Below are 15,120 nucleotides of genomic sequence, written 5' to 3'. Positions count from 1 at the left end.
AAGGTCGTAATCGTACTCTTTGTTTAATCATGTTAAATATATATGAATTTAAATTCTCCATATTTTTTTTTTCTACATAAATATTGTAAGTAATTACCGATGACGATGATTAATTCACACCGTTTAATTTTAATACCAATTTCTCACAGTGCAAGATTATCAACACTTATTTATGCATTTTCATAATTTATTATTTTTTTTTCTTTATAAAATGAAAAAATAATGTAGCTATTTAATGTATTATAAAAATTGAAAATGCTCAAGTGAAAATTTTAAAATAATCGAGTGCCTGAATTTAAAATTAACAATTACAATAATGTATAGTAATGATATTAATCTATTTATTTTTTGAAATATTTTTAATTAGAAAAACTTTGATGATTTTTTGTTGAAAGAAATTTAAAAATAATTAAAAGTTAATCATTTTTATCAAAATTATTCATTTGAAAATTTTTAATTGCAACAAAAAATCATCGAATTGATAAGTTTTAAATACTCTGATAGTTAAATTGAAGAGAAAAATTTTTAGACTAAAAATGCCAAATTGTAAAAAAATTAATGTATTAATTGACAATTTGTTTAGGTAATTATATTTAATTAGTTTTGTGAGTTAAGTAGTAAAAGCCATACGGTATCTTTGAGTCTAATCGGGAGTAAAGAATGGGAAGTGTTAAGTACTAAAGCTCTCTTAAGCAAAACGATGTGCGACTAAATCGACGCTTTTACATAATGGAATCGTAAACTGACCGGTCTACAATATGTACTAGTATACTTACTAGGTATGCTTATACACTTATAAACATATATATGTGATGTTATGTTAACCCGTCGCATTAACCGCTTATATATTCTGTCTTTACTATCCGTAGTTGCACCACCGACGCGGTCTTAACGAGACTTATAACTTATAACGATCAAACCATCTTAGTATAACCAAGATAAAATGAAACACCATTTTGAAGATAACTTTTTTTTTGTTTGCTTGAAATGTTTACTACGAAGACGAATTATTAATTTTTTTTCCTTTAAACTATATATTTTTTTTTTATTATGCCTGTGAAGATGATGGAAGAATAAATTTACAAAACTCAAAGAAAATAAGTTCTACAAAATAGATATGAACAAATATTTAGAATAATTACAATTAATTAATTAATCCTTTGAATTTAAAACATTGAAATATTTTTATAAAATTGCAGTTTGCAACCGAAAAAAATGAGTCCGATTTCTTACTGGTTAACTTTAGTCATCAAAGCTTACTATTGGCTTACTTGAAGTTATCTACGTATTAACCATGAAAATATCGTTGCGCATGCGCAGTAAATTTCTTATTTTAAAGAGAACTTATTAGTTTGTTCCGTAATTTTTCGGCAAAATACGTAAAAAAGTTTGGAAAATTCAAAAGTACACGACTCATAATGCTCATTTAATTATGAAATATTAATAAAATAAAGAATGTGAAAAAAAAAATAAATAAAACAGCTAAAATAGCACGATAATGCGCAAGCGCTTCTAGTGGGCTAAATGTACACAATATATATAGACATACAGTCTTCTGGTTTTTGTTTTATTTTATTAATTGTACTTTAACGACACTGAATTATCTCGCCGTTCGCATTCGGTGACTTATAATGCTCTCAAAGAATTAAAAAAAAAAAAATTTAACTCAATCAATGCATTTTTTCGCAAGTTACAGTGTTTTCAGAGTTTCATACATGACGGACAGGAAAATTTTTTGACCTATTTTAATATTTTTTTCTGTTTCTATTGCACTAAATCAATTTTTGAAAAGTGTCAAATTAATCTCCATCAAATAATCTTGACAATAATATGCAAAATATCTTGATTCCGTGAACTAATAAGACTATAATAATAAAAAGTTTGGAAAATCCAAAAGTGCACGCCTCATAACGCTCAATCATTTTTTAAGAAAAAAATTAATTGTATAATTAATTAAAAAAAAAAATTATAATTAAGTAATTTCTTACAGAGTATTTTTTATTTTTTTTTTTTTAAATATCGGTGCCCTTTTTTTTTGTCATATGCGCACGCAGTCTAAAAAAATCTAGCTTGATCAAGTGGCGCCAAAGTTTTCACGTGACAAATAAGAAAAGTTCGTTTGGCTTTGTACGGTTGTATGCGTGAATTTTAATAAAAATTCAATTTAAAAAAAAAAATCCATAAGCTAGGCCACTGATATGAAATACGGACCCAGTTCATCGAATTCTTAAACTAATAAAAAAGGTCCGGTCTTGAAATATCAATTTGTTCGGGAGTAATCGTTGGTACATCCAAAATGGGGTGACATCCGGACGTCCACGTAAAATTTTTTTCAAAACGTTTTTTTTTTTTTCAAAATAGCAACATGAAATGATTTTAGAAAGTAAAAGATGGTTTAATTTAAGTGTTTTTCGGTGTACATCTACTTATATTATTGAATAAGTGTAATATGGTTGTGATAGAGGCATTTAAAGATCACAAAATTGCTTGATCTTGACGAGTCGAGTATAAAGCACAACCTCACGCGCTTCGCGCTATGAGGCGTGCAAAATAGTTGCCGAAATAGGGTGAAAAAAATTTTTCGATCGTAAAGCACTCTCTGCTTCGCATCATGAGTCGTACAATAATTGCAATTGGTTAATCTGAAATTAGAAAAAAAATCATAAAATCAGGAATTAAATTAAAATAGAAATTTTTCATGACTTGAGTAAATAGATGCACTTAAATTTTGATCAATCTGCTTCAATTATACAATTAAAACTATATCATCAACATAGAAGTTGATTTTATTGCGACCAAAATACTTTTAGAAATTTAAATGACTTTTTTTTTTATCATAAATCTTAAACAAAGCGTTCTATGAAAAATTACGAAAATTGTATTTTGCAAATTAATAATAAACAATTTTACAATTTCTTGTAACGGTATACTAACATTTTGTATAAATTAAAATTAGTAATTTATTTATCAGAGTTACAAGAAACTAAAAAAAAATCTAATTAATTAATTAAATACTTAAACATGATTTATTTATTAATTATTCGTTCGTAGTATTAATAAATCGGTGTTTAACATCTTAAGAGAGCTAATATTTTCAAAGGTACTACAAATTCGTGGTAATATGTCCATTAACGGTGTTATAGTGGTCATGTAACGTGCACACAAACTAACACAAATTACTTTAGTACATGTACGTACTTAAAACATAACTCGGAGTAAATTACGTATGGCTACTTGCTCAATATCAAGGTCACAATCAGCGAATACTTGCCTGTATCTATGTATTTATTATTATTAACTTTACGTACTTTAATTATTACTCAAAATTATATGATTATATTGACTCAAAAAATACTTATGTAAACTAAAGTATTAATTTATTATAAAAATATAAAACTATTGTAAAACTTTGTTTATTACATTTTTATAGTACTTTATTATGCTAAGAGAAAAAATAAAGTTTGACTTAACTAAAAGTGATATGAAATATTATTAATGATAACAATAATATCTATTTTTTCTTTTAGATAAAAATAATTTTTCCAAAGTAAGTTTATATATTATTAAATAATATTGTGTAAAGTCATGACAAATATTGAATATTATTGTATGAAATAACTTTATTGTAAATGTTATGAGATTAAAATTAATTGGTAAGAGTGTAAAATATATACTGCAGTTTTAAAAATTTACATTTACAATTTACAATGTGTAATAATATTAATGATAATATCTATATGATGATGAACGTATTTTTTAAAGTAAAGTAAAGTTTAAAAAATTGTAAATTATTTTTTTTTTATTTTACCTTTTCTCTCCTTTAATCCTATTCTATAATTAATTATTAATTTAAATATCAAAGGACTTTGTAAACTAATTTTTTATAACTCATATTAAGTTTAAATTTTCACAAATAAATTAAAAAATTTGGATAAGTAGTTTCATACGTATTGAAATTGTAAAAAAATTAGAATTTAAATATTTTTAAAATGCAAGGGATCGATTTTATAGAAAATTTAATTTTTCATAATCATTGTAGTAAATTATTAAAAATTTTATGAAAATAATTATTTAAAAAAAAAAACTTTTCTTTAGTCTACTTTAAGACGACAAAACGATTTATTTGTCTGCTCAACTTTAAGATTAAATATCAGATAAATAAATACTCATTAAAAATTAGCTTAAATATAATATAAATAGTTAAAGTTGGTTTATAGAGTCAGTAAGTGAAAGTAAGCTCGACCTCTCTCCTTTTTCTCCATACATACATAATTCCATTAAATTAAAATGAATCATACATTATATTCTCTTATTAGTACAAAGTTACAGAATACGTGAATGTGATTAGACAATTAAACATAAAAATAAAATGCATGTTTTCTTTCTCGGAATAGATAAAACCATTTGCGTATGTTAACTATTGTAAGCCGCTTGTGTATGTCTCTCGTAATCGCGGTTAATATTTTCAACAATAGATTTTATTTTACATTTATAGACTTACCTCTAACTCTGCAGCTGTAGCCGTAAGTTATTTAACGATTTAGTTTATTCGAACATATGTTCGGAGAGGAAAATAAAATAAAGAGTGGAGACGGGTCGTAAATAAAAAGTAGCGGGTCGCGATCGAGAGGAAAAATCGTAAAGGCCCCCGGCGGCATTCCAATTTAAGGTGAATAGAGCTGAGTAAGAACATAAGAGTATATTTTATTATATAAGAGAGATATAGCATTTAAATTTTAAATATTAACAACATTTGTTGCTATTGTTAGCAATGTGAGGCTCGAGTTGAGAGCCAAAAAGGGTTAGGTGCAGATTGAGATACTAATCGTAGTACAGGGACGCATGGGATAGAGGGCGCTTTACTTTATTATAGATATAATACGCTTATGGACATCGGATAAACCCTTTTGAATCAGATTTCTACTGGGAATGCGGTAAGTATCGAGGAGGTTTGTGGTTTGTTGAGCAAGGGATGAGTTTAATATTTTAAATGCCGGTATAAATAAAATATATACATATACATATATAAAAGAGTGTATATAAGAGAGTAAGGAGTAAAGATCATTGCAAGGGACCGGTTGATTTGCACGAGAGTCTATAACGCGAGTTGTGGGCGGCTCTTCACTGATTTACGATGTTTTAATCGTACAATTAATCTAACACCTTGTTGCAACAACACCTCGACCGTGAAGTAAACCAAAGGGAGATGATAAAACGAAATATAAAAATGATAATGAGAGGATAAAAATGGAGACGGTTTTATCCGCCGGAAAGAATACTTTTATGTCTGTGTATAAATATAAATATTGTATATATATATATATGTTTATGTATTATATGTAGTGTGATGAAGAGTAGTAAAGTCTGAAGTTATGGATGACTTGAGATATATATAGACCTATCGATTATTATATTATACTCTGAGAGTAGTTCATTTCGCTCATTTTATCGGATAACTCATGGATGTAGTATTATAGATCATTTATTATTGCACTTTGTTCAGTCGTTCTTCGTAATAAAGCTCTTCGAATAAGTTTTTATTTTTTATCTACTAAGAAGAAATGGTTATAATTTTGCAGCATAAATAAGTTGATTTGTGGGTAGAAATTTTGTTTGATTTGAAATTATTAGAAAGTATTTAAGCTGATTGAACAATTTTTAAGATTTATTACTTCAATTTTTTTAAATTGAAAGGAATATTTTTTTTTAATAATTATTAATAGCGAAAGTTGGATTTTTGGACAATGTTCAGTATAGAAATAAATTTTATGCTGATGTATTGGAATTTTTCTCACTTTTATGATTACTCGTTGGATGGAGTAAGATGAGTTCGCCGCACGGGACTGTGTAACAACGTACTCGGTCTTTTTGAGGACTCGCCATAATCTCAGACTCGTGACGTCACTAAGGCTAATAAAGTTTCTACTTTTCACGTATGTATTGAGAATAATTGTTACTATTTTTTAAACCTAATTGAACTATAACAATCCGACAACTTTTAGTTTGATTGATTAAAAAATTAATTTATTTTATGGTAGACCAGATAAAATTTAAGGAGAGCTAATAAAATTTACAGTAGACTACGGTAAAATTAGACGATAAAAATTATCTCACTTACCGATAAATGATGAGGCCGTCCCATCCGTTCCACGATTATCATGAATTAAACGGTAATTTTTAGGGAAAATTTCTGTCAGTGTGTGGTAAGTTGATAAGTCCATCTTACGGAGCAGAATTGAGTACCTTTTATCTTACTAACGAACATATCAATTTTTGAGAAGGTTTTTTTCTACCAGTCTATGTACTAGTACAACAGATTACATAATATCTACAAGACTCATCTAGCCTTATTGAATACATTCACCAAGATACAAATCTTTTCTTTGTAATATGACTGAAGACCATAAAAACCTTCCAGGTAAAATACACAAAAAATAAATATCTTATATGAAAATAATACTTTTTAAATTATTTTACCCGTCATATTTCACCTACTATTATTACTTTTTGATTTTATTACAAATTTTTTTATTCAAAATATATTGACTTTATCGATGATTTTATCGGACCTACGGAAAAAAAGGAAAATTTACATTGTAATCCAGAACAAGACTTTCAATATCATCACTTTTATAATTTTACATTTAGAAATTTCACGATTATTTTTTTTTTTTTAGTTTTAAGATTCTGGAATTAAAATTGTAAAAATATATTCTTTGTAAAATTTTTACAATAGTTCAAACTAATTCAAGTATCATCATTGTAAAAAAACAAAATTATTCCAATAGAATCAAAAGAAGTTAAAAATATCTTTGTTTTTAATCTCAAAAAAATACTTAAACATTCATAAGATTCATGGAACATTTGTTTAGGTTAATTATAATATATTTGCTTTTCTAATATGCATGAAAAAAATATTTACCATCGTAATTTTTGGAGACATCGGTTCTTTATGATCTTCTCGTCGGCATCGGATGATTTTCTAATGACATTTTAAAGTCTTAAAAATTCAAAAAAAAAACTTCAATTTAGTAGAGATTATTTTTTTTTTAATGTAAAATAAAACATCGTACATATATATATATATATATATATATATGGAACATAAGTGGCTTATGTTCCATTGATAAAATAATTTTTTATCGAAAAAATTTAGCCTTTACACAAGTTACTTTTTGTGTGTACTTAAATAATATTTATTGATATTTTCTTCAGTAAAACATAATAAATCTAAATGCTGAATAGGCACAATCTAGCGCTACTAAACAAAAAATGGTAAAGCTGTAAGTTTTATTTTGTGAAGAGTACAATGAAATTCTTTTTAGTTTCATGAAGATATATTGAATATTTCATCCCAATTTTTTCCACATAAGAATCATGAAAATATTTGAAAACATTTAAAACTGTTTCGAGTGTCTAAAAAAAAAAAAAAAAAAACTTTAATCGGCCAGCTTAAAAAATTAAAAAGACATTTTAAAAATTTTTGAAGAGATTAGATTAAAACCTGATAATGAATTCTATGAAATTTATAAACTTTAATTTATTTTAGGAATTCATTACTCATTAAGAAAAGAATATAATGCCATTCAAAACAATTACTCTTTTATTATCTCGTTATACTTTAATATCAAAAGAAAATACAAAACTTTCTTCATAATATTTATTTATGAGTAATTTATAAAAAATAAGAAGTGAACACTTTTACTTTACTACTGATTAAAATATAAAAAATAATTCATTTTTATAGTGACAGAATAAAATTTAAATAAATGAATAAATAGTAAATTGAAGAATTTTACACTGGCGAAAATAATAAAAATGAAATTATTCTGATCAGTCATAATTTATTAAATAGAAAAGTTTAGATTAATTTATGTTTACATTTCAAAAGTATTAATTATAAACCAGCTTCTTTAATTAATTCCTATAATTGTTAAAAATATGAAATTTGAAGATCAAAATTATTCATCTGCGTTTTTTTTTAAAACTTTATCAATTTATTAACCTGAAGCAATTGGAATCAACTTCAAAATATTTAGTTATTGTGATTAAGGAGGTATTGTCCCAAGAAAAAGACACCAATAGGTTAGGGCTATTGGTTTCTTTCTTACTGCTGCCTCTCTTTACTGCCAAAGTTCTCAATCGGTTCTGCGACCGCGGGTTCGAATGGCGAGACTGGCCTGGCTTCTGGTATGCCGGCTGTCTTGTCTGGTTCCTCAAAGTCGGTGGTTTTCTGTGTGTCGAAGGCTTCAAGCTCGATTGAGACACCGACTTCTGGCTCAACGAGCTTTTCCAGTTTCTAGAACTAGGTGGAACCGTATTCTTCTTGGGGGCCTGTGGTTTCGTCTCATCTCCTACCTTTCCCATTGCTTTGATCTCTTTTACTTTGTCGACCAATTTATCTCCAAATAAAAATTTATCCGTGACTCTTTTTTCCAAGGCTGTTACCTATTGTTTTGATAGAGTTGGTAGTATGCACGCTTTACGAGCCACCGTTTGAGAACGGGGAATCTCAATAAGAAGCTTAGCTGCATCCCAAACCTTCTCCAGCATGCCTATGCGTTCAGAGTCTTTTGACGGAGCAAATGATTCCACAACTGGCGCCAGAGCAGATAAAGCTGACCCAGCCAACTGCTGTGTCCAACAAAAATACTTGTCCCGCTTCTGGGCGGAATCTTTCAAATTTCCCATAACCTCTTCATTCAACAATGGGGCCTCGAAAGATAACTCACCGGCACGCGGATATTTTTTTAACAAGGAGTCTTTAACTTCCTTGGTTAGGCCATCGGTGAGGTATTTTTTCTACCTCTTGGCAACACTTGAGTGTAATACAAGTTTTGGGTCCTCACCGATTGGTTCCTCTCAAAAAATACGAAGAGCATCTTTTTCTAAAACCCAGGGAACCTCAGCTTCAGCTTCTTTAATCTGAGTCTCAGACTCATCAATTGTGACAACTGGTACAGTTTTTTCCGAATTAACTGGCGGTTGCTTATTGGTCACGTCATTCAAAACTTCAGGTACCTCTGGTTCCTTCACGACTTTTGAAGCTGGAATATCATTTATTTTTTCCTCGACTTGAAAAACAGGATCACGATTTCCATTCTCACCTAACAAAAAACAGGAAAACAAGAGATATAAAAAACTTGGTACTCGTATGCACGGACCAACATATTTGTTTGTTTATTTTCTTTAAGAGGTTAGCTGATTTGTTTACATTTTTAATTACCTCCCGGGTAATTAAAATAACATTATCTCTACCCTGATAGCCAAGTTGGCCGCAACTTTCTGTCAATCTACTGCCGCAACTTGTCACCAACTTGGCGGCAACTCTTGGAAAGTAACTCGGTTGGTGTCAACTTGTTCACCAAGTTGTCACCAAGTTGTCGGCAAAAGTTGCTCTGAAACTTTTTCACACCAAGTTGACGATAAGTTTCTCAAGAAATTTGGCGACATATTGCGGCAGTAGATTGGTCTCTTTTTTCTCAGAAACTTGTAGCCAACTTGGCGCCAACAGTTACAAATTCGGAAGTTGACCGCAAGTTGTCGCTAAGTTGGTGGCAACTATCTGACACCAACTTGGTTGGTCTGAAACTGTGGCTATCAGGGTACTTTATCTTCCAGACAAAGTAAGATTATCATATGAGAATCTATTATGCCTCTCGGGTTAAACAGATTCCTCTACTATCTGCCTAAAAAAGACGCTACCAAAGAATCAACCTCTCGGGTATACTGATTCAATGATATAAACTAGCCTCTCGGGCCAAGAGATTTACTCTTGAAATTAATAAAAATCCAATTTACCTTCATCAAATTTATCTCCAACAGACTCATAGTCAACTTCGGATGATGCAGGCAAATCTTTTGTCGTAATGGCTTGTTGGATAGATGCAATGCTAGACAGCATTCCACTCATCATATCCTCCAGTTTACGCAATCTTTTCGAATTACTTCTTTCTTCAGAACGATCTCGACTCCGCGATCTCTTCTTCTTGCCACCCATCGTGTTTGATATTTATAATAAACTCAAAACGTAAAAAATTATAACGCGATTGAATCTAAACGTGTAGTCTGTATAACACAAAAACAATGAATGAGAAATAGTAGCGCGGTGACGCCACAGATGCCGTGGCCGCGCGTGAATCAAATATTTTTAGACTCTGAACTTGTGGTTTGAAACATAAAAGTAGTGATACTGCCTTCGTAATCTTGAAGTGCGAGACACGAAGGATAATTGTGATTTTTCTCGCCATCTACTGGCGTAGTTTAAGAGTGACAGAATACCCGGCTTCTGAATATAAAAAATCGCTTAACACTTTGGCTGTCCAGTCAATTTTTTGCGTCGAGAAATTTTGTCTTTACTCAAGAATATTACAGCCTTTAACTAAGAAAAAAATTTTTTTATTTGTAAAAAAAATTTATTGTTCCATGAAGTTTTTTCTCAGTTAAAAGGAAATAATTCCTTTCAGGAAAAAAAAATTGTAGATGTCAAAAATTATTTATTCGAATTAAGTGAACTTTTTCGTTTTAATTAAAAAAAAAATTAGGAAAACGGTTGACCCTAAAGGCCATCCCTGCAACTTCCCGCTAATTCCGTTAATACCTGGGCGCTTAAAATTGCACCTACGAAGTTTTTGAGCTCTTCGAGCTCAAAAATACAGTCTATGTGTTGTTTTGAGCTCGCCAAGCTCAAAAAGATACCTTTTCTATGCTTTTGAGCTCTTTGAGCTCAAAAGTCTGATAAAAGTTTCATAGAACACTATTTTTTTAATTTTCAAACCGCAATAACTTTTGAATGAATGAACCGATTTGTACGCGGTTGGCGGCATTCTACGCAGTTTTTTAAGCCTCATAAAGAATTGCTAAGTTTCAATTGGCCAAACTAGAAATTTCGGAGTAATTCCGAAAAAACACTTTTTTGGGTTTTCTTTCCTGCACGATATTTCTCGAACGAATCAACCGATTTTGACCGGATTAACGGCAATCGACGTGGTTTTTTGATGTTAAGAGCTAATTAGTTTTTGGAGTTGATTGATAAAGCCGTTTAAAAGTTATTCCAAAAAAACCACTTTTGAAAAGATTTTTTTTTACAGTTTTTTTTAGATTTTTCGAAATCCATCGGTCCGAATCAGTCGAAATTGTATTTAAAATCTAAGTTTGGTCAAGCCCTTTCGAATGGCACCAACCGCGATGAAATCGGTTTAACCGCTCAAAAGTTATAAGAGGTTTACATACTTACACATACTTACACACACACACACACACACACACACACACACACACACACACACACACACACACACACACACACACACACACACACACACACACACACACACACATACATACATACAGACATAGTGACACCCTCGCGGGAATAGTCAGGGAAGCTTCCTAGGACCTCAAAACGTCGAGATCTGATGAAAACTCGATTTTCGAAAAACGGGGTAAAACCAATAACTTCCCAATTTTTGAAAATTTTCAATTTTCTCAGCGGGAAGTTAAAAAGATTCAAAAAAACTTTTCCATTAGGTTCACGATGTCTTGTTTTTTGTATACTAGGAAATTAAAACTAATTACTATTTTTCTACTATACAACAAAGTAATTACTGTTTTCGAAGTTCAAAAAATTTTTGAATTCGCTTTTATACGCTTTTATAAAATTTTTGAATTCGATTTTATACGTACAGATATAGTGCATAAATTCTTTTAGTAGGGAATTTAAATTATTGAGTATTGATACTGAAGATTTCTTTCAAAGCTCATAATTACAGGACTCAGTCATGTGCTGACTAGACTCATTCGGGTGCACACACGACTGAGTCTGGTGCCGAAAACGAACCAGTCGGGTTTCATTTTTTCCGTGTACGGGGGCAAAAAAAAATTATGTGGCGTATATATTTTATATGTGCGACGTATATGTATTTTTGCCAGCATATATGCGCATATATATTTTTTCAGTGTGGGATACCATGCTATATATAAATATATTGAACCATTCAGAAAATTTTATCACGGGTACTAAGATAAATTTTTCAGAAATAAATCCATAAACTAGTAAGCAAATGTTTCCCTTGTCAAACAGTCGTAACCACATACTAGACGATGTGGTGATACAAAGTAAGTTCAAGCGAGATCAATAAAATATGTATTAATATGATAGAGAAAAAGAGAGTAATAGTAGTAATAAAAGGCAGGAGCATTGTAATATAAGTAAGGAGAGGAGAAAGATCGTGTATATATGAGTACATGGAAAGGTAGAGTCGAAAGGTCGAGTCATTAATGATACGGATAAAGGGCGAGGTGAGGCGCGAATACCGTCGTCGGTGGGTATACGCGCGAAGCCGGCCCTGAAGTTGCCGATATAAATCCGAAGGTTAACGGGTACGCTCGAATTATGGAAACCAAAGATAAAAGGTAATCGCCGAGGGCTTAGGCAACGACCAGGACTATACTGCCGTCCCCACTCAGTGTACACACGGCAAATTCTTTAAATTTTCATTCGACATCTAATATCTATCATCTAATATTTCTTATACAACAGCTATTATTATCATTATCATTATCATCATAATCTCAGTCTTTGATTGTGATTACTGGCTTCAATTAATCTATAATTGGTGATACAATCAAAAGGACGTTATTCAAATTTACAATTAATTTAAATTCTTGCATAAGAAAATTGAAAATAAATTGGATAATTTACTGGAAGGCCTTAAGCAAACGATTCAAATCGAATGGTGTACAAGCGATTAAATTAATTAGCAATCTGTATAAACAATCGATCGGAAGATACGGGAAAGGGTGAAGTATAAATAAAGTAAAGATTCAAAAAATAAACAAAGTAATAAGCAAGCGGGAACTTTACCACGTTTTGTATACGCAGTTGATTCGAGACTCAAGTCAATTGGAGAAATCTCTCTTTCTTATATTACTGTACAGTGTACAGAATAGTGGTAATAATGTCTACACGGAAAAAAATTAATAATAGTATTTACTACACTGATAGAAGGATTTGTTTATAGTTAAAAATATTTGTTAATATTTAACAAATCATTTATTAGAGACCACTTTTTAGTCCTTAACAAATATTTCTTAGTATTTAAAAAGATTTATTAATATTTAATAAATGAATATCTGATTTATTAAATACAAACAAATCATTTTAAATACTAAGAAATATTTGTTTGATACTAAAAAATGGTCTCTAATAAATGATTTGTTAACTATTAACGAATATTTTTTTAATACAAATAAATCCTTCTATCAGTGTATACGAAAATATTAACTCCTACTATCTGAAATGGTAATAAAATTAATTAGTCACAAAATAATAGGTGTTATCATTGACAATTGTACTAGTTACTATTAATAATGGTAACGATTACTATCGAAAATGATAATTGTAGTTATTAAAAATTATAACTGCTATAATCGAAGATGGTAACTGTAACCACCTCAGATTGTAAAAATTCTGAAAGAAAAAATAATATAAATTTATTTAATTTAATTCTTTATTTGCATCCATATTTTAGTTATGAACATTTTTTCCTTTAAAATATTAAAACAAATAATAACACAATCGTTTAAATCCATATATGATAAAAATTTCCAAATATTAGAGCTGTTATTGATTATTTTGAATGATTGACTATGATTATCAAAATAGCAATCATCCAAGATTTGGGTTACTAAAAAAGTCTTATTATTATCAATTATTAATATTTTTTCACAAGATAAAATAATGAAACATCATTTGATGGTTCTATTATAATTGAATTAATTGTAATCCTATCATCTATTTTATTAAGAGAATATCATTAAGAGAAAATACTCTATCTCTAGATTCATAATTAATGAATGACCTTACATCTTGTGAATTATTGACATTTTTACAGGTATAAGCTCACTCCGACATTATACTCATCGAGACCTTTCATTTGAGTACCCACATCGATTTTTCGTATATTTATATATTTTTCATATATACAGAGTGTCCCAGAAGTAACGGACGCCATTGTAGCATCTGATAAACAAAATAATTCTGAGACGAAAAGTCCTTAGCCATTTTTCAATCAGACGCATAGATAATTAATTATTAATTAAAATAACATCCTTTTATGCGTTAGAGAGAGAGCACTAGTGTCAAGTCAAGTGCGTTCCAACAAAGATGCTTGCACGTGTGAATGTGTAAGTAAATATGTGTGACTACGTTAGCTATAGAAACTAGTTAGTCATACAGTTAGTTGTGTCTTTGTTTGGCACATATTTTACTGGACACTGGCGCTCTCTCTCTCTCTCTAACAAATAAAGAGACGTTATTTTTAATGATTAATTAATTATCTATGCGGTTAATTGAAAAATGGCTAAGGACTTTTCGTCTCAGAATTATTTTTTTCATCAGATGCTACAATGGCGTCCGTGACTTTTGGGGCACCCTGTATATATATATATATATATGAAAAATATATAAAAAGGCATGTGGGTACTCAAATGAGAGCTCTTGATGAGTGTAACATCGGGATGAGCTTACATCTTTAAAAATATCAATAATTAAGAAATGACCTTGTATTTTGTGAACTATTGACATTTTTAAAGATATAAGCTCATCCCGATGTTACACTTATCGAGACCTTTCATTTGAGTACCCACGTGAATTTTTTATATATTTATAGATATTATATATATGTATACATGAAAAATATATCAAAAATGCAAGTGGGTACTCAAATGAAAGCTCGTTATGATTGTAATATCGGGATGAGCTTATATCTTTATAAATGTCAATAGTTAAGAAAGTAAAGTACACTTTAACGAAAATCATTATACAATTAAGCAAAATTTTATTTATTATAGTTCACAATTCTTGGCAGTCACATAGGGACTGCAGGTTGCTAGTTTTGATAATTTCTGCATTGAATTTCTTCAACAGAATGCATAACTTGAACAGGTTAATGAGTTTATTTCATCTGATAGCTTTAAGAATATCATTTAATTCAATGCAGAAGAAAAATTACATGTAGTCAAGCTGATTCGGTGCATTTCAAAATACGATACTATCAACTGGAGCAAAGAGTATGCTCTCTTTAATTTCAATTGTTAAAGGGAAAATTTTAATTTAAA

General features: G+C 29.7%; 1 protein-coding gene across 1 annotated transcript; it reads right to left on the bottom strand.

Moving 5' to 3' along the window:
• Positions 1-8,141: 8,141 nt before the first annotated feature.
• LOC123260599 lies at positions 8,142-10,226 on the bottom strand. Its single transcript, XM_044721785.1, has 2 exons — positions 9,802-10,226; positions 8,142-9,107 (listed from the first exon to the last, which is right to left on the bottom strand). Exons 1-2 carry the CDS (start codon positions 9,998-10,000, stop codon positions 8,863-8,865), a joined length of 444 nt encoding a protein of 147 aa, XP_044577720.1. The 5' UTR covers positions 10,001-10,226; the 3' UTR covers positions 8,142-8,862.
• Between the last annotated feature and the right edge of the window lie 4,894 nt (positions 10,227-15,120).

Source organism: Cotesia glomerata, linkage group LG3, assembly GCF_020080835.1.
Source record: "Cotesia glomerata isolate CgM1 linkage group LG3, MPM_Cglom_v2.3, whole genome shotgun sequence".
Lineage (NCBI taxonomy): Eukaryota > Metazoa > Arthropoda > Insecta > Hymenoptera > Braconidae > Cotesia > Cotesia glomerata.
This window is presented reverse-complemented; position numbering and strand designations above follow the sequence as displayed.

Bases quoted from the DNA above. Each gene is read 5' to 3' on its own strand.
- LOC123260599 (XM_044721785.1), bottom strand. From the start codon at position 10,000: ATGGGTGGCAAGAAGAAGAGATCGCGGAGTCGAGATCGTTCTGAAGAA. The intron at 9,108-9,801 runs GTAAATTGGATT...GTTTTTTGTTAG, and splicing joins TGGAGATAAATTTGATGAAG to GTGAGAATGGAAATCGTGAT.